At 38.7% G+C, this 21,984-nt stretch overlaps 2 protein-coding genes across 6 annotated transcripts in view; one reads left to right on the top strand and one right to left on the bottom strand.

Annotated features, from left to right (window-relative positions):
• Window positions 1–10,980, top strand: part of LOC114054165 (syntenin-1) — a 36,078-nt gene extending 25,098 nt beyond the window's left edge. For all 3 annotated transcript variants that reach the window (XM_027877325.1, XM_027877323.1, XM_027877324.1), the window contains exons 6-9: window positions 1,768–1,943; window positions 8,287–8,458; window positions 9,164–9,255; window positions 10,850–10,980. In XM_027877325.1, coding sequence (XP_027733126.1) covers window positions 1,768–1,943; window positions 8,287–8,458; window positions 9,164–9,255; window positions 10,850–10,904 — 495 coding nt within the window. In that variant the 3' untranslated portion in view covers window positions 10,905–10,980. The remainder of the gene's footprint in view (window positions 1–1,767; window positions 1,944–8,286; window positions 8,459–9,163; window positions 9,256–10,849) is intronic.
• Window positions 10,981–17,285: 6,305 nt separating this feature from the next.
• LOC114054070 (protein FAN) overlaps window positions 17,286–21,984 on the bottom strand; it is a 66,574-nt gene continuing 61,875 nt past the window's right edge. For all 3 annotated transcript variants that reach the window (XM_027877155.1, XM_027877153.1, XM_027877154.1), the window contains 3 exons: window positions 20,381–20,483; window positions 20,160–20,269; window positions 17,286–18,044 (listed from right to left, as the gene is read on the bottom strand). In XM_027877155.1, coding sequence (XP_027732956.1) covers window positions 17,950–18,044; window positions 20,160–20,269; window positions 20,381–20,483 — 308 coding nt within the window. In that variant the 3' untranslated portion in view covers window positions 17,286–17,949. The remainder of the gene's footprint in view (window positions 18,045–20,159; window positions 20,270–20,380; window positions 20,484–21,984) is intronic.

Genomic DNA, 21,984 nt, shown 5'->3' on the forward strand with positions numbered 1-21,984 from the left:
TGCTCCCTCAGAGGTCAGAAGAAGTGATAGAAGGACACTCTCAAGGTCTATCTGAATAACTTTGGAATTGATTGTGAGACATGGGAAACACTGGCACAGAATCACCTAGCATGGTATACCCACATCAAAGAAGGCGCATGAGCAAAGCGGAATTGCAGTAGCTCAAAAGAAATGTGAGATGCAAAGATTTAGAGACATCTCCACTCCAAATGTTCATATGGAAGTGGAGGTACCTATTTGTAGATGGCCTTCTTTAGCCAGAAAACACAGGAGGGATAGAAGATGATAGTTATCTGGGATGGATGGATCAAGTGAGGGTTTTTTGAGGCTGGAGCACACATGGATATGTTTATATTCAGTAAGGAAGCAGTTAGTAGACAGATTGAAGATAAATGAGAGAGTAAGGATGATAGAGGAGCTGGCGGAAAATGGGATAGAATGGAACCAGTTGTGCGTGTAGAAGGTGGTTGGGTTGTCTTTGCAAGAAAAATGCTTCAAATAAACCAATAAGTGTAAGTCAAAACATCCTTGAAGTTTCACCTCATACCAAACAAATTGGCAAAGATGACAAACCATGGGAATGGTCAGTTTTGGAATGGTTATGGAAAGATGGGAACATTAATGCACTGTTTGGAGCTGTGAATAGGTCTAACTGTTCTGAAAGCCATTTTAGAATCATGCTAAAATTAAAATGTTTATATTCAAACAACACATTTAGTGTTATTTGGTGTTGTGTGTTTATTTCTGGCCATATATCTCAAATTCTGGATGCAGGCTATGGTAGAGTCTAGGTATAGGGACTGGACCTGTGATTTCATAAATATAGGGCATCTTGAGGTGAGAAAATGCTATACCAAAGCAGGATGGCATTTTTCTGCAATTTATAATCTTACAGAGCAAGCTTAAATGGATCAGAGGTGGGATTTGAAGCAGATTTTCTAGGATGGTGAAACAACATATGGAATAGGAGAAAAACAATGGACTTGGGAGTCAGAATACCTGTGTTTGAATCCTGAGTCAGTTTTTACCTCAATAGGTAATCTTGGGCAAATGCTATTCCTGACTTTCTTGGCTGAAAAAAACATCATCAGTTATAAGTAACCTCAGGTTCACTGAACCTAGCTCCATAGCTCCACTCATTCTTGGAGAACACACACACACACACACACACACGCTCACACTTTCATAGGCTTTTATTGTTACTGTAATTAAGGCACTCATACTTATTTGATCTTGGTAAGAAAGAAATGGATTATATCCCTCTGGACAAGAACTGGTAAAGGGACTTTACTCATTTTTGAATTCTTTATAACCCTAATCTTACTTGATTAGATATATTGAGAGTTAGGGAGATGAATGCATAGCTATATGCCTCAGATTTAGGATTCTAGGCCCCAAATTGCAAAGGAAATTTCCAAAATTGTCTTTCTTTTCCTTTTCAAATAAAGAAAATGCACACACACACACACAGAGTGTTAATACCTGTTCGGTCCATAAAATATAACCTTTCAGCCTCATAAGAACTTGAATTTATATTGCTTCTCTTCCCCCCAGTATTGTTGGAATCTATAGATATAAATAGAAGTTCAGAGCATACTCAAGTCATGCTTTGAAGAAGGGTCTTATGACCTAGCTCTCAGAATTCTGCTTTCTGGTGGTGTATCCTTGAATTACTTCTAAGTTTTTTTCCTTTTCTGAGAATAATTTGCCATGTTGCTTGCTATTTGTTTATAAAGTATTTCTAACCTTTCTTTTTCATGCATTTAGGGTGTATTTGTTCAACTAGTCCAGGCCAACTCTCCAGCATCTCTGGTTGGTCTGAGATTTGGGGACCAAGTTCTTCAGATTAATGGTGAAAATTGTGCAGGGTGGAGCTCTGATAAAGCTCATAAAGTACTCAAACAGGCTTTTGGAGAGAAGATTACAATGACTATTCGGGACAGGTAAGATATTAGAAATCAGTAAGTTAGAAATATACGTTTAAATGCTAAATAGGTTTCACATTCTTCCCCTTATCCTCTCAAGATTTTGTGAGCATAATTTCCTTTTAATAATTAATGTCATTGTTTGGCTCTAGTTTCTCTCGTTTAGTGAATTTTTTTGCAAGATTTCCTAAAGTTTTCCATTTCATTTTACTTCTTCTCTTAATGGTATTGTTCTGCTAAATCTGTGCTGCCACTAAATAAAAAAATGGTAGGTAGAACAAATTCGATTTTAAGTCTGTGGCATATAGTATTTTTATATCATGTGATAACAGGGGAAGGAAGGGGAGGGATAAGAAAGAAATAAGTATTTAGTGCCTACGATGTTCCAAGGACTGTACTAAGTACTTTACACTATTTATCACATTTGATTCTCATGACAACCCTGTGAGGTAGATGTTATTATTCCCATTTAACAGTTGAGGATACTGAAGCAGAAAGAGGTTGAGTGATTTGCCCAGTATCACACAGCTACTAAATGTCTCAGGCCAGAATTGAACTTAGGCATTCTGGCTTCAGGCCCATCACTATATCTAAGTGCCTCTACAATGCCATTTCTACTTTTGCTCTAGATATAATTTAAAGATGTGTCTATAATACAACAGTAGGAACTAGTTGGAAGTTATGGTTATTCTGGATTTTTTTTCCCAAGAATTAAAGTTTTTTACTTTGAGATACACATAATGCAAAACTAACTTTTGCTTGCAGGGGTAATTATAGAATCTGTTTTTAGTCATCCAGTCAGTAAGCATTTATTAAGTACCTGCTATGTGCCAGGCACTGTGCTAAGCACTAAGGATACAAAAAGAGGCAAAAGACAGCCCCAGCCCTCAAGGAACTTACAATCTAATGCGGGGGAATCACATGCAAACAATATATACAGAGCAAGCTATATACAAAATAAGAGATAATTATAATAGAGGGAAGGCACTGGAATTAGGAGGAATTGGGGAAAGTTTCCTGTAGATGGTGGGATTTTAGCTGAGAATTGAAGGGAGCCAGGATGTGGAGTAGAAGGGAGTGAACATTCTTGTTGTAGGGGAGAGCCAATGAAAGTGGCTACAACTGAGGATGGAAGAGTACATGGGATTTGGGGAATGGGAGGAGAGTGTGAGGTGCAAGAAAATTGGAAAGGGTGTGTGTGGGTGTGGGGGTGTGTGTGTGTGTTTAGTGGGGGGGGGGGATGACATGGTTGGACCTGTCTTTTAAGAAAATCATTTTGGTTGGTGCCTTAAGCAGAAGATGGACTGGAGTAGGAAAAAGCTTGTGGCAGGTACACCAGTCAACAGGTGTAATGAGGTGTGAGGAGGTGAGGGTCCATACCAGGGTAGTGGCATGTCAGAGACAAAGGGGTGTATTTGAGAGATATTGCAAAAATAAAATCTACACGCCCTGGCAACAGATTGGATATGGGAGAGGAAGGATGAGAGACAGTGAGGAGTCAGGGTTAACATACCTAGGTTGTGAGCCTGGTAACTGGGAGGATGATGGTTGCTTAACAGCAATAGGGAAGTTTGGAAAGAGGGGGAGGGGTTGGTGTGAAATATAATCAGTCCAATTTTGGACATGTTGAATTCAAGATGCTTATAGGACATCCAGTTCAATATATCTGAAAGGCTGTTGAAGATGTGAGATTGGAGAGCAGCAGAGGAGTTGGAGCAGGATAGATTTGAGAATCATCAGCATAGAGATGGTAATTGAATCCTTGGGAGCTGATGAGATCACCAAGGCAAATGGTAGAGGGAGAAGAGAAGAGAGCCAAGGACAGAACCCTGAGAGACATCTACACTTAGTGTGATATGGAAGAGGGAGGATGCAGTAAAGGAGGTGAAGAAGCAGTCAGAGAGAGAGGATGAGAACCAGGAGAGGGCGATGTCCGAAAAACAAGGAGGAGAAAGTGATCAATAGAGTCAAAGGCTGCAGAGAGGTCAAGGAGAATGAGGACTGAGAATGAGGATTTGGCAGCTAAGAGATCATTAGTAATTTTGGAGAGAGCACTTTCTGTGGAATAACAATGAATACTTCTAGTAAGAAGCCAGATTGTAAGACGTTAAGAAGAGAGTGAGAGGAGAGAAAGTGGAGGCACTTGTCATAGACAACCTTTTTGAGGAGTTTAGCTGCAAAGGACAGGAGAAGTAGGAAGATAGTTAACAGGGATGGAAGGATCAAGTGATGGGTTTTTTTAAGATGGGAGAGACATGGGCACATTTATCTACTATAGGAAATAAGCCAGTAGAGAGGAAGAGATTGGGAATAAATAAAAGAGTGAGGATGATAGAGGGGCAGTTTGTGGGAGGAGCTGGGATGGAATGGAGTCTCTTGAACAGGAAGAGAGATTAGCCTGGTAAGGAGTAAGGCCACTTTGTCTTTTGAAATAGGTGAAGGAGGAAAGAGTAGCAGAAGGCACCTGAGTGATAGGAGACAAGGAGGAGAGGAGAAGGAATTCGTGGTGAATGGTCTCAATTTCTTTCTATAAAATATGAGGCAAGTTCTCACCAAGAAGGCGGGGAGGGTGGAGGAGGGATGAAAAGGTTTGGAAAGAGCCTCTGTGGAGAGTGGGATAGTGAGCTGATAAGGGAGGGTATAGTAGGATTACTCTCGCCCAATTGAGGTTGTGTGACATAGATTTGTAGAGGATCCAGTCAGAGTAATTGTGATTTTCTCCTCTTTGTTCAGCAGTACCTGTGTAGGAGTGAAGGCAGTGAATGGTGGGAGTGATCCAAGGTTTGAGGCTTGCCTAGGTATATTCAGTAATATGTTAAGAGGGCAAGGGATTCAAGAGAGGAGGATAGTGCAGAATTGAATTTGTTCACCAAGGGATTAAGAGAGAGGAGGAGAGAGTGGCTACTGCAAGATGGTCTGGGAGAGAACTGAGGGGTCAAGGGATTGGAAATAATGGTGTGGATGAAGAGGAGGGTGTTGTAAGGGAAGGCAAAGGGAGAGGTGACTTTAGACTTAATCTTGATATTTATGTGTGCTCTGACCCTTAGATTCAAACTCTGATACTCTATTGAACTTTAATAGTAATTCTTAACTGACTGTATAATACCTTATAATTTGTAAATTGCTTTTACACAAATTATTTAAATTGAGTCTCACAACAACCCTGTTAAATAAGGTATAGAAATATTATTGTCCATTGTATAGATGGGGAACATAAGGCCCAGAAAGGTATTAAGTGACATTCCTGGCAGATGCAGATCCCTTTGCTTCTCCAGCTGAAACCCCATGTACTAATAATGTCTTTTCTAGCTGAGAATCATAACTCTCTCTCTGGCACTTTCTATTTCTGAACTAAAGAGCTGTTTTTGTTCTGCCTGCCTCCTGTGGTCCAAGTTAGTTCCTCGAGTCTCAGACTCCACAGAATCAGAGAATTCAAGAGTTGGAGAAAGGGACCTCAGCAGCCATGTGGCCCAGTCCATATATGAAAGGAATTTTGACATTTGATTTAAATTTGCCTTTTGGCAACTTCCACCCATTTCCCATGATTTGAAGCTTCAGGGTCAGGCCTACCATGCTTAGTTCTTTTGGCTGATTCTAATGAAGTGGATTTGAGGCCCTTCATTTTTGCTCACCCCTTTATTTTCCAGCTTCTCCGTGCCCTTCGTAAACCGACATTACAAACTGAACACAATAATACTACATCTGTATAGATGAGAACTAATGAGGGCCAAATACAATAGGAATGTGACTTCCCTCTTCTGGAAGCTGTACCTCCCTTATTACAGTAAGGTCTCAGTAGCTTTTTTTGGCTTCCATGTCACACTAACTTACTGTTCTTGCAGTCCACTAAAAGCCCCAAGCCTTTTTTTTGAATTGCAATCTAGCCATGGCTCCTCTGTCTTGTACCCTCTATAGGATGTAATGTGTTTTTCTTCATTCCTCTTATTACTTCTGTGCTTCTGATTTGTACCAAGAAAAGGTTCACCTCTTAGTCAAGTCATGTGACCTCAATTTCATTAGTGGCTTTACAACCTTAATCAGTAAATATTAATTAAGGATGTATATTGGGAATACAATATATACATGAAGCAGTACTTACTTAGAAGGAGCCTACCTTCTGACTTGAGAGACAGCAGGGACAAAAGAAATATAAAAAGGATAAATACCAAGTAGTTTGAGGAGGGCATTCACTAGCAGGTTAGGGGATCAGTATAGCCTTCCTGGAGAAGATGGTACTTGTGCATCATCTTGAAGAGAGGGATTATCTGAGCCAGAGGTGAAGGCAGCTAGGTGGTGCGGTGCCAGGGCTGACAGGGCCTTTTTTTGAGTGAGGCAATCAGAGTTAAGTGACTTGCTCAGGGTCACATAGCTAGTAAATGTCAAGTGTTTGAGGCAGGATTTGAACTCAGGTCCTCCTGACTCCAAGGCCAGAGCTCTATCCACTCTGCCACCTAGTGTATTCCAGGCATGAGATTGAATCTAGTGCAAAAAGACCAGATGTATGTAAGGAATAGAGACCAGTTTAGCTGGATTCTAGAATGCAGGACAGGAAATAATGTATGGTGAGTCTAGAAAGATAGGTTGAGGCAAGGTTGTGAAGGGCTTTACCAAAAAAAAAAAGTTTACATTGTATTCTAGGGGCAATGAGAAGCCATTGGGGTTTACTGAGTAGGTGACATGATCAAATATGCATTTAAGTAAGATCAGTAGCAGCAAGTGTGTAGGATGGATTAAAGTAGAGGGAGAATTTTGAGGCAGGGAGACCAGTTGGAACACTGATGCTCTCTGGGTGGTAGGTGATAAGGGCCTGAACTAAGATGGTGGCTATATGATTAGAAAGAAGGATTAGATGAGAGATGTGAAGGTAGAAATAGCAAGTTGTGGCAGCTAATTGGAAATGTGGGATGAGGGAATGAGGAGTTGAGGATAATGCCAAGCAGTTAAAGATAAAGTCTGGAAAAAATGGTTGTGCCTTTGACAGAAGTTTAGAAGAGGGATGGGTCCGTCCAGTTTGGGCTGTGTTGAGTTTGAGTCATTCAACCTTTCTGAATTCCATTTCCTACTGTGCCAGAATGAGGTGATTTATCAACTTGATTTCCTGAGGCCCCTCTTAACTAAGGCTGGTCAATCCAGGCTATGTCTAAATTTTCCCAGATTTTGAATTAGTGATAATTGAATTAATCTGATTGTACTGTCATGTAAATTTTTAATCACATCTTAAATTATTTTTATTATCTATCCTATTTATGTTTAACTTTGCTATGAGAGTTTTAGCTAGTGCCTGAATATAGGGTTCAAATCCAGGTCTTCTGGCATTGAGTCCAGTGATCTTAAAGAGGCTGTGATATAGGACAACTGTAAGATGCTTTGGAAACTGTCTCTTCCTTGAAGTCACTTGCATCAACATTTTAAACAACTGTTGCCTTTGATTGTAGACCATATATACCAAGATGTCTTTTTTGAGTGGATAAAGAGAAATTTTTACCCTTTAGCTGCTTCAAAAAGTAACAGAGGCTCCTTTGCCTTATTGCCACCATTATAGGTATATGCCTTACTTTTAAAAGGCTGGTTTGCTCATGTTTTAAAGTGCTGAGAGATTTTGTTGCTACAAAAACTTTTCTGAGGAGGTTGGAAGAGGGAAAGGAGCCAGGACATTAAAATTAACACTACTTTAAAATATTTTTGAGGAATATTCTCATCTCTGCTTAACAATTGTTTAGAAAAAATAAAGTTAGATACCTAGAGGCAGCTTGCTGACACAGCAAATGGTGGGCCTGGAGTCAGGAATATCTGAATTAAAATCTAAGACAACTTAGTAGGTATGACCCTGGCCAAGTTACTTGACTGCTGCCTGCCTGAGTTTCCTCAACTGTAAAATGGGAATAACAGCATCTGCTTCCCAGCGTTGTTGTGAGGATCAGATGAAATATTTAGCACAATGCCTGGCATAAAGTAGGCACTTAATGCTTCTTCTGCCTTACCCTTTTTTTTCCCCAAGAAGTACTGAAGTTCTAAAAAAAAGATCACTTTATTAAAAGTGTTCTTTCTGTTCAGAGCACATACTTCATGGGTTCTGAGAGAGAAAAGCATATTGGAAAAGCTTCTCTTAGATTTTCACACCTTTAGTTTCAAAAATCAATTACAGTGGTGTGCTTTTTAAATGTCTTTGTTAGAGCCAACATTCTTAGTGAAACTATCAAAACTAGCTGTTAAGTTGAACACATTTAAAATACTAGAAGTTGATGGTTCATTCTTTTTTAGATTTTTCAATGATAATTATTAGACAATGCTATAGACCAGAAATTTGTCTCAAGGTTAAATATATACTAATAAGATTTTTCCCCTGAAAATGTTTTCACAGACCATTTGAACGAACTATTACCATGCATAAGGATAGTACAGGACATGTTGGATTCATTTTTAAAAATGGAAAAATAACCTCTATAGTAAAAGACAGTTCTGCAGCAAGAAATGGTCTTCTTACTGAGCACAACATTTGTGAAATCAACGGTCAGAATGTAATTGGCCTGAAGGTAATGTGACATATGCCTTTTCTTTACTAGTTTTTATTTCAAAAAAATTTTTATGTTCTTCTGAATGAATAGCTTTTATTGGTTCTAGAGAACAGGCCAATGCTGGTAAAATTTTGTAGTTTAGATATCCTATTTTGGTTTTATTTGGTCAGAAGCCCTGTATCAGGAAATTGGTTTTATAATTTTTATTCTTCCTGTTAGATAGGAAATTGATATAAGCAATGATTGTTGAATGATTATTAACAGTTATTATTACTATTATTAATAGTTAACTTTGAAAAGCCAAGTTTAAATTTAGAAACTCTAAACTTCCAAGTCTTTGGTGTATGTTAGAATGTCTAAATGTCTCAGGGGCTTTGATGATAATAATCTTAATAGTTTGCAAATGCAAGCAAATTGTGATCTTACTGTTTTTTAAGAAATTAACTATCTTATGTGATTCTGTATAAATCAGTTTGCTAACAATCAAATGCACGGTGTCAGGTACTGTATTATCAACATTAATTCAGTTTAACAAACATTAAACACATACATGTAAGAGACCCTCTGCCAGGTACAAGGGATGGCGATGAAAATTGACATTGGAGCCTCAGATTTTTAAAGGACATGTCATTCCCATGAAGAGAAGGAAGAGAACTTTGTAGTCACTTGTGATTTCATTTCAGTTGAGCCTCAATTCAATTTCCTTTTGTGTTCTTTTAATAGGACTCTCAAGTTGCAGACATACTTTCAACATCTGGGACCGTAGTTACCATTACAATCATGCCTGCTTTCATCTTTGAACACATAATCAAAAGGCAAGTTCTTCATTCTTCAGCTGAAAAAAAAATTATGGTTCTTATAAAGGCAAACAATACATTATAATTTCATGTATTTTAAAGGTCAGAATTGATCAAATCTCGTATTATTCTCTTTAAGAAATCAATTAAGATGGGGTTACCTGTATAAGAATTTTGTTCTTGTTGCATTCTTTTCCCTCTTATTTGATCCTTCTCTTCATCCCAGTCCCCCATTAGAAAAAGATAGCCTGTTGCCCATATTATATATGCTGCTGAAGAGTTAAGCAATTAAAAGCTAGATTTGGGTTGAGGTTTGGCTTGGAGGGACAGGGAATGGAAATGCTGACTGCAGGAAAGGGCTGTCTTCTTTTTAGCCCTTGTGGACAACCATGTAGAAAAAAAGTGGAGCAAAGGAAGATGTTAAAAGGAAGCTTTACTTATTTCTGCTGCTCTTGGGCAGTGTGAAATGTACTCGTGCATCCTTGACTTAGTTGATGATAAGGAACATTGGCTCTGATGTAAGGCGTAGACCCTTAACTTCTTGTAACTTCAAAGATAAGTGAAATGCTGGAAGAGCTGAACTCTCCTGAAGAAACTGTATGGGGCCATGAGAAGGGGGGGAGTCAGTAGTGGGGAGATTATGTGGGATCAGAGCCCATTCAGCATCTCAAAAAACTAGCTTCAAAGCATTGGTTGTCCTGTTTTTCCCCTGACTGTTCTGTCTTTGTAATTTGTAACTCTTAATTTTGGGATCACTTTTTATTTAAAAAAAAAAATGATAGGTATGTCAGGAATATTAAAAACTTCTTTTGAAGACAAGTTCTATGAAAAAAGTACTTTAGAAAGTTTTACTAACTGCTGTCCTGGCAGCAGTTTTACTTTTGGTTGTTATTGGCCAAGATTGGACCTATTTTTTCCCCCTTTTATGTACAAACTAATTGGATCACTGAATAATTTAGGTCTTGTGGAAGAAAAAACCTTACATCGTTTTCAGGACTGTATTGAGTAGGGTCACATTTTTATTATATTTCTTGAAATTGCAAAGAAAAGTACTCAGTAACAGGCACGATTAGGAAATAAGAATAATCCAAGGCAGCTGCTGAGCCTGGAATTAGGAAACCCTGAGTTCAAATTGGGCTTCAGACACTTACTAGCTGTTGTGACCCTGGGTAAGTCACTTTTGCTAACAACTCCAATATCTTTGCCTAGAAAACCCCATGGGAGATATTGGTGTGCTGTGGTCCACAGGGTCACAAAGAGTCAGACGTGATTGAATAACAACAAAGATTAGTTCAGGCAGGCAGTTCTGTGTCTGATGTTACAGTTAAAGGTCCTTGAGGAAGTGAAAATCCAAGACTCTAAAAACCATTAACCAGGCAGATTTAGTATGTAATCCCAAGGATATGAGAGACAAATATAAATTTCTTAATAAATCATTTGCTAACTCTTTTCCACTGTAGGAAAGCTTGACCAAAGCTTGAGGCTTTAATTTCTTAGCTTCTACAGTAAAAAGATAGTCCCTACCTTTTGACTCAGTAGGTGTTAGGAATTAAATTAGAAGTTTTTTGGTGCTTTGAAATGTATATATAATATATAAATGTCACTCTTACAGGATGGCATCAAGTGTTATGAAAAATCTAATGGATCACGCTATCCCAGAAGTTTAAAATTCAAGCAGTTGTATCTTTCACATAATGGAAACTCTGCTGAACTTGGGCAGTTTACTCAGAATCTTCTGTATTAGACACATAAACCTTACTGGGAGCCAAGAAGCATATGCTGCATGAGAGCCTTTGTATTGTATTATGGCTGGGAATATTACTGTTTGACACAGTTTTGTGTTCAAGCTGTAAATTGTATTTGTAGCCTTATACTGGTTTTACAGATGTGAACCTTTCAAGAGTTTTGACATTCATGGTATCAAGTTTCCAGTAGTTAAACTACTCTTTCTATAAGCCATTATGGTTAAGATAACTGATACAGATTTTTTAAAATGTTATTACCTGTATTTTAGATATTCTAGAAAGTAATATTGTTCCTCTTTTCTTCTGGTGTAGTTTTGCTATTGTATCTTTAGAATAACTTTTCTGCTAGTTCCACTTTTGTTTACAAAAATGCAATTAAACAATCTTGGTTTCATTCCACATGAGCATTACAAATGGCAAAATGTAGAATTGCACAAAATTGTGATGATCTTACTTTAATAATGTATAATTAATGCTTCAATTGTCGCCTTAACCATGTTAAAGGAAAGTTCTGAAATAAAAATAAAATAAATTGATTAACTCTTAACATGCCCCGTTTACTGTCTTAAAAATCCATTATATATCTGTATAGTAATACTTGTGTCATTTCAGTTTTAATTGTGAAACAGTACTGTTTTGTCTTGTATTGGGCTATGTCTTAGGTGAATTAGTTCCTCTCTTTTATATACTTTTGCATTTGATAGTCACTTGATGGTATTATTGCAATGTAGTTAATCCTGGGTGACTAATTTCAGCTATAAAGAGCAATCCCAAATATTTTCATATTTTACTGGTTTTTACTAAGAAGTGAATTGATTTTTATACATTCTAATACAAACATTTCCTTTGTGACAATGAGTTATTAAACATCTTTTATAAAAAGATTTAAAACTTTAAAACTATTAAAAAAGTTTTTTATAAAAAAGTTACAAAAATCTTTTTTATATAAATTTTTTTCAACAGCAAGTCTTCTGGAAATCATTTATTTTCACTTTAATCTTTAAGTAGTGAGCAAAAAGTTCAGAATATTTGAGGGTAGGGAAAAGAATCTTGCTTCATTCATGCTTTCATATTAGATCCTCAGAATTACACACTGAAGCCACTTCTGAAGCTTAAGCTCCTTGAGAATTAATTACCAAGGAAACTTTACTGGGAAAGTCTTTAGTTGTTCTCCCCACCCTTAATAAATGAATGCATTTGTCTGAATTTAAGACAAGAATTTAGTTTTAATATAGCTTCTAAACTTCAGCATTTCCCTGCTCCCATTAAAAAAAAAAAAGGCCAGTTAGAATGTTTGTACTTTTAACCTTTTAATAGCAAATTTTTATAGACTCTAATAAGGCAGCATGATATTTCATGGTTTTCATTAGAAAGACACTGGACTTGGAACCAATTCAAACCCAGCTCTCCTAACTCCTCCTGCTACCTGTGGGAATAGAAAAGACAAAAACCTTTCCTCATCTGCATTGGAGACACTATTTGTACGGCCTGTCTCATAAGCCTTTTAGCAGGTAAGTGCTTTGCAAACTTTAAAACTTAATATTCAAACTACTTTGGAACTTAATATTGCCTATAGGAAGCTTTCTAATAGAAAAATCATTTTAATTGACTTGAACTTGTGGTACAGGTAATCAAATAACCATGAGATTGCTGCTCTCAGTTTTCTAGCAGTGTACCACGATTAATATATGTTTAACACTTTTAAGGTTTGCAAAGCACTTTGATCCTGAAAATGGCCCTGTAAGGTAGGCACTACTATTTCCATTTTACAGAAAAGGAAAGTTGAGAAGTTGTGTGACTCGCCGAGAGTTGCAAAGCTAACCTGAGGTTAGAAAATCCAGTGCTGTGTCTACTATAACATACAAAGTGCAAAAGTAAAATGACCAGAATTAAGAAAAGAGATTTCAGTTACAAAGCTATCAGAGGGCTGTTGTCCTTTTGAAGGTCCAAAAATTGAGATGACTAAGATTCTCAGAGTTGGAGAGGACCTCTAAGCCAACCCACACTTAACTGAGAATCCTTCCTACGACATCCCTGATTCTATCTTGGATTAAACTTTCTCAGTTTCTTCAGCCAAGCACAAAACCTTGCAAAGATACAATGGACTTTAACCATTGTCTTCCAGCTGTACTTCAGCTTTTCAATATCTTTCTTAAAATATGCCCAGAAGTTAACAATACTCCAGATGTGGTCTGAGTAGGATAGTGTTGAGAGAGTCTATTAAATTCCCTTGTTCAATGAGAAGAGAAATCATTGTTAAAGAGGGGACCTGCCTTTCCCTTCACCACCAGCAACACTTGACCAGGCACGAGTATGGCATCGTTCCTACTTTCAGCCAGCCTTCATGGCCATCCATCATTGGGACAAACAACTCCTAGCCCAGTCTCCAAAAGCCATCACTGAGGGAAGAAATCCTTGTGGAGAGGGGGCTCACCTTTTTCATCGCCATCAGCAACAACTGCTGATCAAACATCACTGACAGGTGCCCTGGACATGGCAGCATCTTTCAGACTAGGATTCTTGCTTCCCTAGCAGCTTTGCCATCATCATCTGGGGAAGCAACTCCTAGGGAGAAGGGACTGGCCATCCCCACCAGCCTCCAGACCTGGCCAAGTAAGCAATGGGGCACTATGAGGGAGAGACAGGAGGCAGGATGTACCCGGCAAGTCAAAACGTCATCACCACCTTAAGTAGTATCTCCCCTCCATCCCTAAGGGGGATACCTCTGAACCTTGGGAATAGCAATGCTTCCAGCCCAGTGCCTTCAGACATCACCTTGGGAAGCACCCCCTGCGGAGATGTAGCCTGGCGATTGTTCCTGCAGGCGACACAGCTGTAGCTACTAAGACCCAGAAAAGGAAGTTCTTGCCACCAAAGTCCTTGGCACTGTCAAAAGCTCAACATCAGAAACTGATAATTTTATCAGTCAAAAGGACATTAAAGAGGAGGAGGCATTAACATTGGCTTTGCTGCAGCAGCCTGAGGACCATGGGATTTTTCAGTTGGAACTCCCTCTTCTCCCCTCTTGCTCATTTCCTTTTACTCAGATGCCTTCTGCCTGCCACCTTCTCCTTCACCCTTGTCTCACATGATGAAGTGGCTTTACTTCTTACCAAGGCTAATTCCTGTACTTATTCAAGTAATCCATTACATCTTGTTTCCTCCAACAGACTGCTCCCTTTATCCCCATTTTCACTTATTTTCGATCCCTCCCTATGAGCTCATTCTCTACTGCCTATAAACATGCTTTGTTTCCTTTATCCTGAAAAAAAAAAAAACCACACTTGATCCATCCCTCCCAGCTATCATACTATAGTTCTGCCCTACATTGTAGCAACTCAAAAGGGCCATCTACAGTAGATGTTTCCACTTTCTCTCCTCTCTTATCCCCTTGTGATCTGGCTTTCAACCTGAAATTGGTTTTTATAAAATCGAAGATTTCCTTGCAGATGATTTCTTATCACTCTCTCCTTGATAGTTTTCTCTTAAGTTTTCAGGACACCACTCTATCATAGTTCTTTTCCTATTTATCTGATAGCTCCTGTCTCCTTTGCTGGATTCTCCTCCAGATCACATCCTCTGAGAACCATAGGTGTTCCATAGGGCTCTAACCTGGGCTCTCTTCTCTTCTCCTTTATGCTATTTCACTTGATCTTAGCTTCCATGCATTTAATTACCATCTCTATGTTGATGATTCTCAAATCTACCTTTCCTGCCCCAAACTCTCTGCTGACCTCCAATCTCACATCTCCAACTGCCTTTCAGATATCTTGAACTGGATGTCCAGTACACATCTTAGATTCAATACGTCCAAAACAGAATTCTTTCCCCCTAAACTCTTCCTTCCTCCCTTTTACCTTTCCTTTTAGTGTAGAGGGCAACACCAACCTACCAGTCCCCTCAGGCTCTCAATATAGGGGTTATCCTGGATTCCTCACTGTCTCTCGCCTCACAAATCCAATCTGTTGCCAAGGCCTATTGGTTTCAGCTTTGCAACATCTTTTGAATGTGCCCCCTTCTCTCCTCTAACAATACCACTATAGTGCAGACCCTCATAACTTCATGCCTGGACGACTGCAATTGTCTGCTTACATCAAGTCTGTCTCTACTCCAATCCCTCCTCCATTTTTAGCCACTAAAGTGATTTTCCTAAAATGCATGTCTGATCATATCACCTCCCCTTTTCTTCTTGCCCCCTCCCCCACCTTAAACTCCAGTGGCTTCATATTGCCTCCAGAAGCAAATACAAAATACTGTTTGGCATTCAAAGCTCTTCATAACCTACCTTCCCTCCTACCTTTCCAGTCTTCTTACATATTTCCTGCCATGTACTCTTTGATTCAAGTGACACTGGCCTCTTTGCTGTTCCACCAACAAGACACTTCATCTTGGCTCCTCTGGCTGCCCCCATGCCTGGAACTCTCTCCTCTGCTCCAACTACTGACCTCCCTGGCTTCCTTTAAATTCCAACTAAAATCCTACCTTCAACAGGAAGCCTTCCCCAACCCCTCCTAGTTCCAGTACCTTCTGTTATCTCCTGTTTAACCTGTATATAGCTTGTTTTGTACATTCACATTAAACTCCTTTTTTTCCTCACTGGAATTCTCAATTTTATATCTGATGGATTTCTAGCCCTCCTGGGATGACTTCCTTTATATAATTTTAGGGATGTTATGACATAATAGCAAACATTTATACAGTACTTTCAAGGCTTGCAAAGCATTTCACATATACTATATTATTTATTACAACTGAATAGATGCTATTATTATCTCCATTTTATAGAGGAAAAAAGTGTTTTTGAGAAAGATTAAGTGACTTAGCCAGTGTCACGTGGCTGCTGAGCATCTGAAGCAGGGTTTGAGCTCAGGTGTTCCTGATTCCAAGTCTATCCACTCCTGATTCCAACTCTATCTAGCTTCCTTCACTAACCACAATCAGAGGTCACTTAATCCAATCTTCTCATTTTTAGAGGCGCAGAACTTGCTCAAAAAGGTTTAGGATTTGTCCAAAGTTACTATCTACCTTTATTCTGAACCTTTTGGAGTCTTGCTTTTCTAAAATCTAAGACACATGTCAGACAGTATCTGACTTTACTTTCTCTCTTTTAATTTCTATGATGGGTATGGTTATTTCTTCTACTCTTAAGGTTTCCATCATTTGTACTTCTATGGCCAACATTTCCTTAACTACAGTATTGAGCAAGAAGGAGCTTAATGGTCTCTATTCCCACCCTCCCTCCAACTTCATTTTGCTGTTGAGGAAACCATGTGAATCTGGATATTACAATGCTGTTCACTGAAGTTTATTAGATTCTTTTACTCTCTGCCTTCCAACTAGACTGATAGGATTGCTATCTTCTCAGTAGGCCTAGACAGGAAATGCTTGTGGATGGACAGCATGTGCTACCAGTCCCTCCTACACCTTTCTTGGACACCTGCAAGCCCTGGCTATGACCAGAGAAAAACAACAGAGAGGAGATAAGGTGAAGGTAGATGGGAAAGAGAAAGGATAATGACCCAGCTTAGGAAATGAGGGATTACATGATAGCCTGCCTAATATACTTAATTGCCCAAGTGAGTATTATCCTTCAACAGGAGGCTAAATGTCACAGGATTACAGATGTAAAGTAGGAAGTCATCTATCCCAATGATACTGCAATCACTCAAAACACTGGATTTCCATTTAGTGACTCTATATATGCCACACTAGAAAACCAGTCAATGTTCCCACATTGTTTCTGACCAAAACCAGCACAATTAAGTTTCCTACCTACCTTATTTTTAGACATGACATTAAATGAACTTTTGTTGCTCTAGAAAATTACTTGCTTGTTGTTTCAGTCATGTCTGACTCTTCATGACCCGATTTGGGGTTTTCTCAGCACACACTGAAGTTGGTCTGCCATTTCCTGCTCCAATTCATTTTACAGATGAGGAAACTGAGGCAAACAGGGTTAAGTGACTTGCCCAGGGTCATACCACTAGTAAGTATCCGAGGCTGATTTTGAAGTTGGATCTTCGTGACTCAAGGCTGGTCCTCTATCCATTGAGTCACCTAACTGCCCCCCCAGAAAATTATATACCCCCTGAAAGGATAGCTTACCACCACTGAGAATATTTGTAAAAGGGCAGGAAGTGTGGGCCCCAAAGAATGTTCCTAAAGTGTTTTATGCAGCAGTAGTGTTGGAATAAAAATATAGCCTTCTGTGTTTACAAGTCAATCAAACTCCATATAAAAGTCTTTCCATCAAGTTTAAATTTGTCTGCTAAATGACTGCAAATAGAAGGTTCATTCTTTACAGAAAAATAACTTTAATGTCATCATAGAAAAGATAAGACAAGCATTTAAGTTGAGATGACAGGCATGATGAAAATACAAACCATTCCTATAAATAGTAAATTTACTGCATTTTAATTAAGATTATGTTTATGTATCTCCAGGTTCTTACTTAAGAGTCTGGGTATAGCATACTTACACGGAAGAGCCACTCCTTTAAAACAAAAGTAGCAATGCTGGCAGGGTAAGGGGACTCCGATGTAGCAGAAAAGAGAACACGTATTTCACAGAAAACTTCAAAATGGGTAATGTTTCCTGGGCACAGTGCCCTAAACCATGTTGTCTCACAGCTACCGTCCTTGCCAGCTTTAAAGGCTAATGCTCACCGGACCTTTGGACCGTTGAGAAGATTATCATTCTTCCCTATAGTGATTGTAACTTTTGCTCCCTAATAATACCATGTAAGTTAAATTGTGGCCTTTATCCACCTTAAAAGATGGTAATTAATGGCTTTTAATGAAGTCACCATGATTTAGAAAGTTATTTTAAAACTATATAAACTTTCTATTTGGTCGAACTTCCAACTGCTATCATTGCACATTCACCAGTCTGTTTAAAAAGTTTGTTTTAAAAATACATTAGCTCTGAAGGGAGTTCAGTTTGAAATTCAAATGGAGAAAAGGCACTTTTAATATTGCAGCTTCCAAAACATGATTTGTCTGTCTTCCCCTCCTGTAATAATGCTGCTGCACTGTTCATTCATCCATATACTTGTCACAGCACCTGGGAGGAGAAGGAAACCATTTTGTCTTTTCATCATATGGAAAAGTTAATTCCTAAAATGCTAGGGAAATTGTGTTCATCTCAGGTACAGTACATAAAATTCACTGCTTGTTTCATATGATTCACACTGGACCTCATCCAATAGGTAAATTCTTTATACAGATTTTAAAAATTGAACATCTTTCACTCTAAAACAGTTTTCAGTTTTTAGAGTTGAAAGAAATAATGAGAAATTTTCTTCTACCCCTTTTCCATAGTTTTAAAAAAAAAAGTGTGACAACCACAAGCATGCATATATATCTCTCTCTCAAAACGTGATACACACTGACTTTGAAGCTCGAGGCCAGTCCCTTCAACTCTGGTTGCTCCAGGCAACTCTAAAACTCAGTTACAGAAAAGGTGTTGATCTGCAGTGGTGGAAGGAGTTTCCTTAGCTAGGAGTCCCACAAGTCCATCTCCCCCCAACACAATCAGCCTAAATGCTGATTGGGCACCCATATCTTCTGATATGTACCTCATGCTTCTCTCCAAAGAATATTAAAGAAATGTAGTTCATAGTCAGGTTCCTGTATGCATTTTGGAACAACATGGAAAGGAAAACAAGGTTTTCTTTACTTTCCTATAATTTTTCCTTCCATCATCATATAGTCATAAAGAGACTTAAAAAAAAAAGCTTTAAAGAAGTGTCTTTTGGAATTTTTACTACAAGTCTGATGTCATATTTCTTTCATTTTCTATAACATAATTAATTGTAGGGGCTCTTTATACAATCTGACACTGACAACATATAAAGCGTGTATGGATTATTAAAAAGTATAGATTTAGAACATTTCCTCTGGGCTAGTCTGCTATTCTACATGGCTAAATGGGGGAAGGGAGGAGGAAGAAAATCTCTTTCTCCCCCACCCACCTGCCCTCTATAAAGCAGAGCCTTACTGTGAAAACAGGGCAAAATTGTCTAACTTTTGCCCAGCCAATGAAGTAGTTCCCTTTAATTCCTTCAGAGAAAAGTGTTTACACATCATAAAATAATCAAAACATAGAGGCATTTTTGTTGCTAGTTTTACCTTGTGATTAATTCTAGTGGGGGTGGGATGCTGATTAAAGGTCAACTCTTTTCTATTCTCTTTAACAGTTGGTATGGAATGATAATAATAATAACAACGGCTAGCAATTTTATAGTGCTTTCAGGTTTGCAAAGTGCTTTATGAATATTATTCCATTTTATCATCACAACAGTCCTACGAAGTAGGTGCTGCCAGTATCTTCATTTTACAGAGGCAAACAGAAGTTAAGTGAATTGCCCAGGGTCACACATCTACTAAGTGTCTGAGGCCAGATGTGAAGTCAGGTCGTCCTGATTCCAGGCCCAGCACTCTATATCCAATATGCCACTTACTTGTCTTATCAACTCCCTCCCTTGACTCCTTCCCCCCCACCCCCCCAGAATATAAACACAAGCCATTTAACTATAAGAACAGTATCCCTTGATAAGACAATAACACCTTTCTCTATTTGAGTTATAAGGAACAACACTGATTGGCTAGGCAAACAAACTAGCCAGGCCCCTGGGGGCTTTAAATAAGTCCTTTGGGGAATTTCAAGATTCAAAAGATTCCAAGATTCATTCATTGTTCATGGGAAACACACACTAGTAAGGGCTTGTGAGCTGTGATATAATGAGTGCATATCCACAGGTTTAGCCCTAGAGCCCAAGAACAACAGCTGTCCTCTACAGAGGTAGGCCACAGGTAGGGCTACACTCGGATTAGATTTACCCACTTTCAAAATGGGAGTTAGTTCAGTGGGAATATTTATAACATGACATTTCATTTTTTTTTTTCCTTAGGCAATTGGGGTTAAGTGACTTGCCCAGGGTCACACAGCTAGTAAATGTCATGTTTCTGAAGCCGGATTTGAACTCAGGTCCTCCTGACTCCAAGGCCGGAGCTTATCTACTGCACCACCTAGCTGCCCCGACATTTCAAATGATCATGAAAAACAAAATGGGTTTTTCACTCCTGCCTGAAGAATACATATTCATTTTCTTGAGGTAGGGTAAAATCTAAGTATTTCATGAGGACAAATACATAGAAGATTACAAACAGGATTTACCTGTGTGGCCCTGGATTCTTTCACTAACTCTTGCTTCAATAAGGTCCCAAACTAGCAATTCACCAGACTGACTTCCAGCTAATACACAATTTCCATCCCAAAGGAAGCACCTGCAAAAGTTAATTGAAAACAATTAATTGTAAGGTAAGGAATAAACACAGTAATTCCAAATTAAAAGTCTAACAATATAGCTTCATCAGAAGGATCTCAAAGAAACATACCTCTGTGGATGCTCTGAAGTCATAGATGAGATGAGCATTCCTGTCTGTACATCAATTACCTTAAGACAACCATCTTCTCCCGTGCTGAGAACATGGCGACTATCTAAAGTGACATTTTTTAGGAGGCAACATTGTTACAGGTTTAAAAAAAAATCCATTTTAAGTTATTCTAAGAAATTTAACTGCTAAATCCAACTGCTTTTTCCCTACACTCGAGAACATGGACTGCTTTTTATCTCCTTTGAAATTTAATCTTCCCTTGGAGGATTCTTTGGATTCCTAAGTCTCCTTTCTTCTTCCAGAATTCTAATTATGGGCAGGAAAGCTTAGACTTTTATCTTCAGTTCTCTATCTACTTCAGAGAACTAATCTAATCTCATGGCTTCAGCTACTATTTATGCATTAATGACTGTTAATTCATTACCTCAGGTCCTGCCTTCTTGCCCTAGTTCCAGTTTCATCATTACAACTGCTTATGACATTTCCACTTAGAATAACTCAGTGTGTCTAAGACTGAACTCATCTCCCCGAAAAGCTGATTTCCCTTCCCAGTTTCTCAGTTTTGGTCAATGGCATTACCATTCTCTTGAAATTAACTTTGATTCCTTCTCTTTCATCAGCTCCATACAGTCAAACACCAAGTCCTCTGTGTTAAAATGTTACCTATGTCTGTTCTTTCTATGTTCCCATTACCAACCACATCTCACATATTAATCACTGCAATACTCTGCTGACTCTGCTGGCTGCCTCTAGGTTCTCCATAATCCAGTGCACCCTGCATAATGCTTTCAGACTAAAATATTACATTTCCTCTGCACAAAACCCTTCCACAGTTGCCCTTTCTCTTCCACATCTAAATCTTTTTGCCCAACTTTTGGAAGCCCTTCAGAATACGGTCCTACCCTATTTCCTCACTGTTTATCAATACTGCAGTCTCTCCTTTAGTTCAAATGGATTCCTGGCTGGCCTATAAACAATGTCACACTTGTGGCCTCTTCCCTGCCTATTCATCAATCAACCAACCAAATTAACAAGCATTTATTAAGTACCTACTATGAAGCAAGCACTGTGTTAGTTTCTGGGAATGGAAAGACAAACATGATATTGTACCTAGCCTCATAGAGTTTACATTCTACTGCAGGAAATGGCATGTGCATATCTAAAGCATATACAAACTAAATATAGTAATTTCCTAAAGAAGCAGGGCAAGGCTAGGGGAAGTGGGGGTGGGGAAGTGAGAGATGAGATAATAATAGTTGGGAGGTAGGGAATTAGGAAAGGACTCACGTAGGAGGTGGTGTTTGAGCTAAGCTCTGAAGGAAACAAAGCATTCCAAGGGGCACAGGTGAGAGAAAGCGCCTTCTATGTAAGGGGTACAGTATGAAAAGGCAGGAAGATGGGAGAGAAAATGTTTTGTGTGAGAAACATGTTTGTCTAGGCCAAAGACTATGGGATGTAAAGTATCATACAGCACTGTAGGAAGGAGCCATGTTTTAAAGGGCTTTGGATGCCAAATGGAGGAGTTTGTGTTTGATACTTGAAGTAATGGGGAACCAAAGGAATTTAACGAACAGGGGAATGACATGATCAGATCTGTGTTTTAG

Source organism: Vombatus ursinus, unplaced genomic scaffold (genome assembly GCF_900497805.2).
Source record: "Vombatus ursinus unplaced genomic scaffold, bare-nosed wombat genome assembly UNPS02014812.1, whole genome shotgun sequence".
In the NCBI taxonomy this organism is placed as follows: Eukaryota; Metazoa; Chordata; class Mammalia; order Diprotodontia; family Vombatidae; genus Vombatus; species Vombatus ursinus.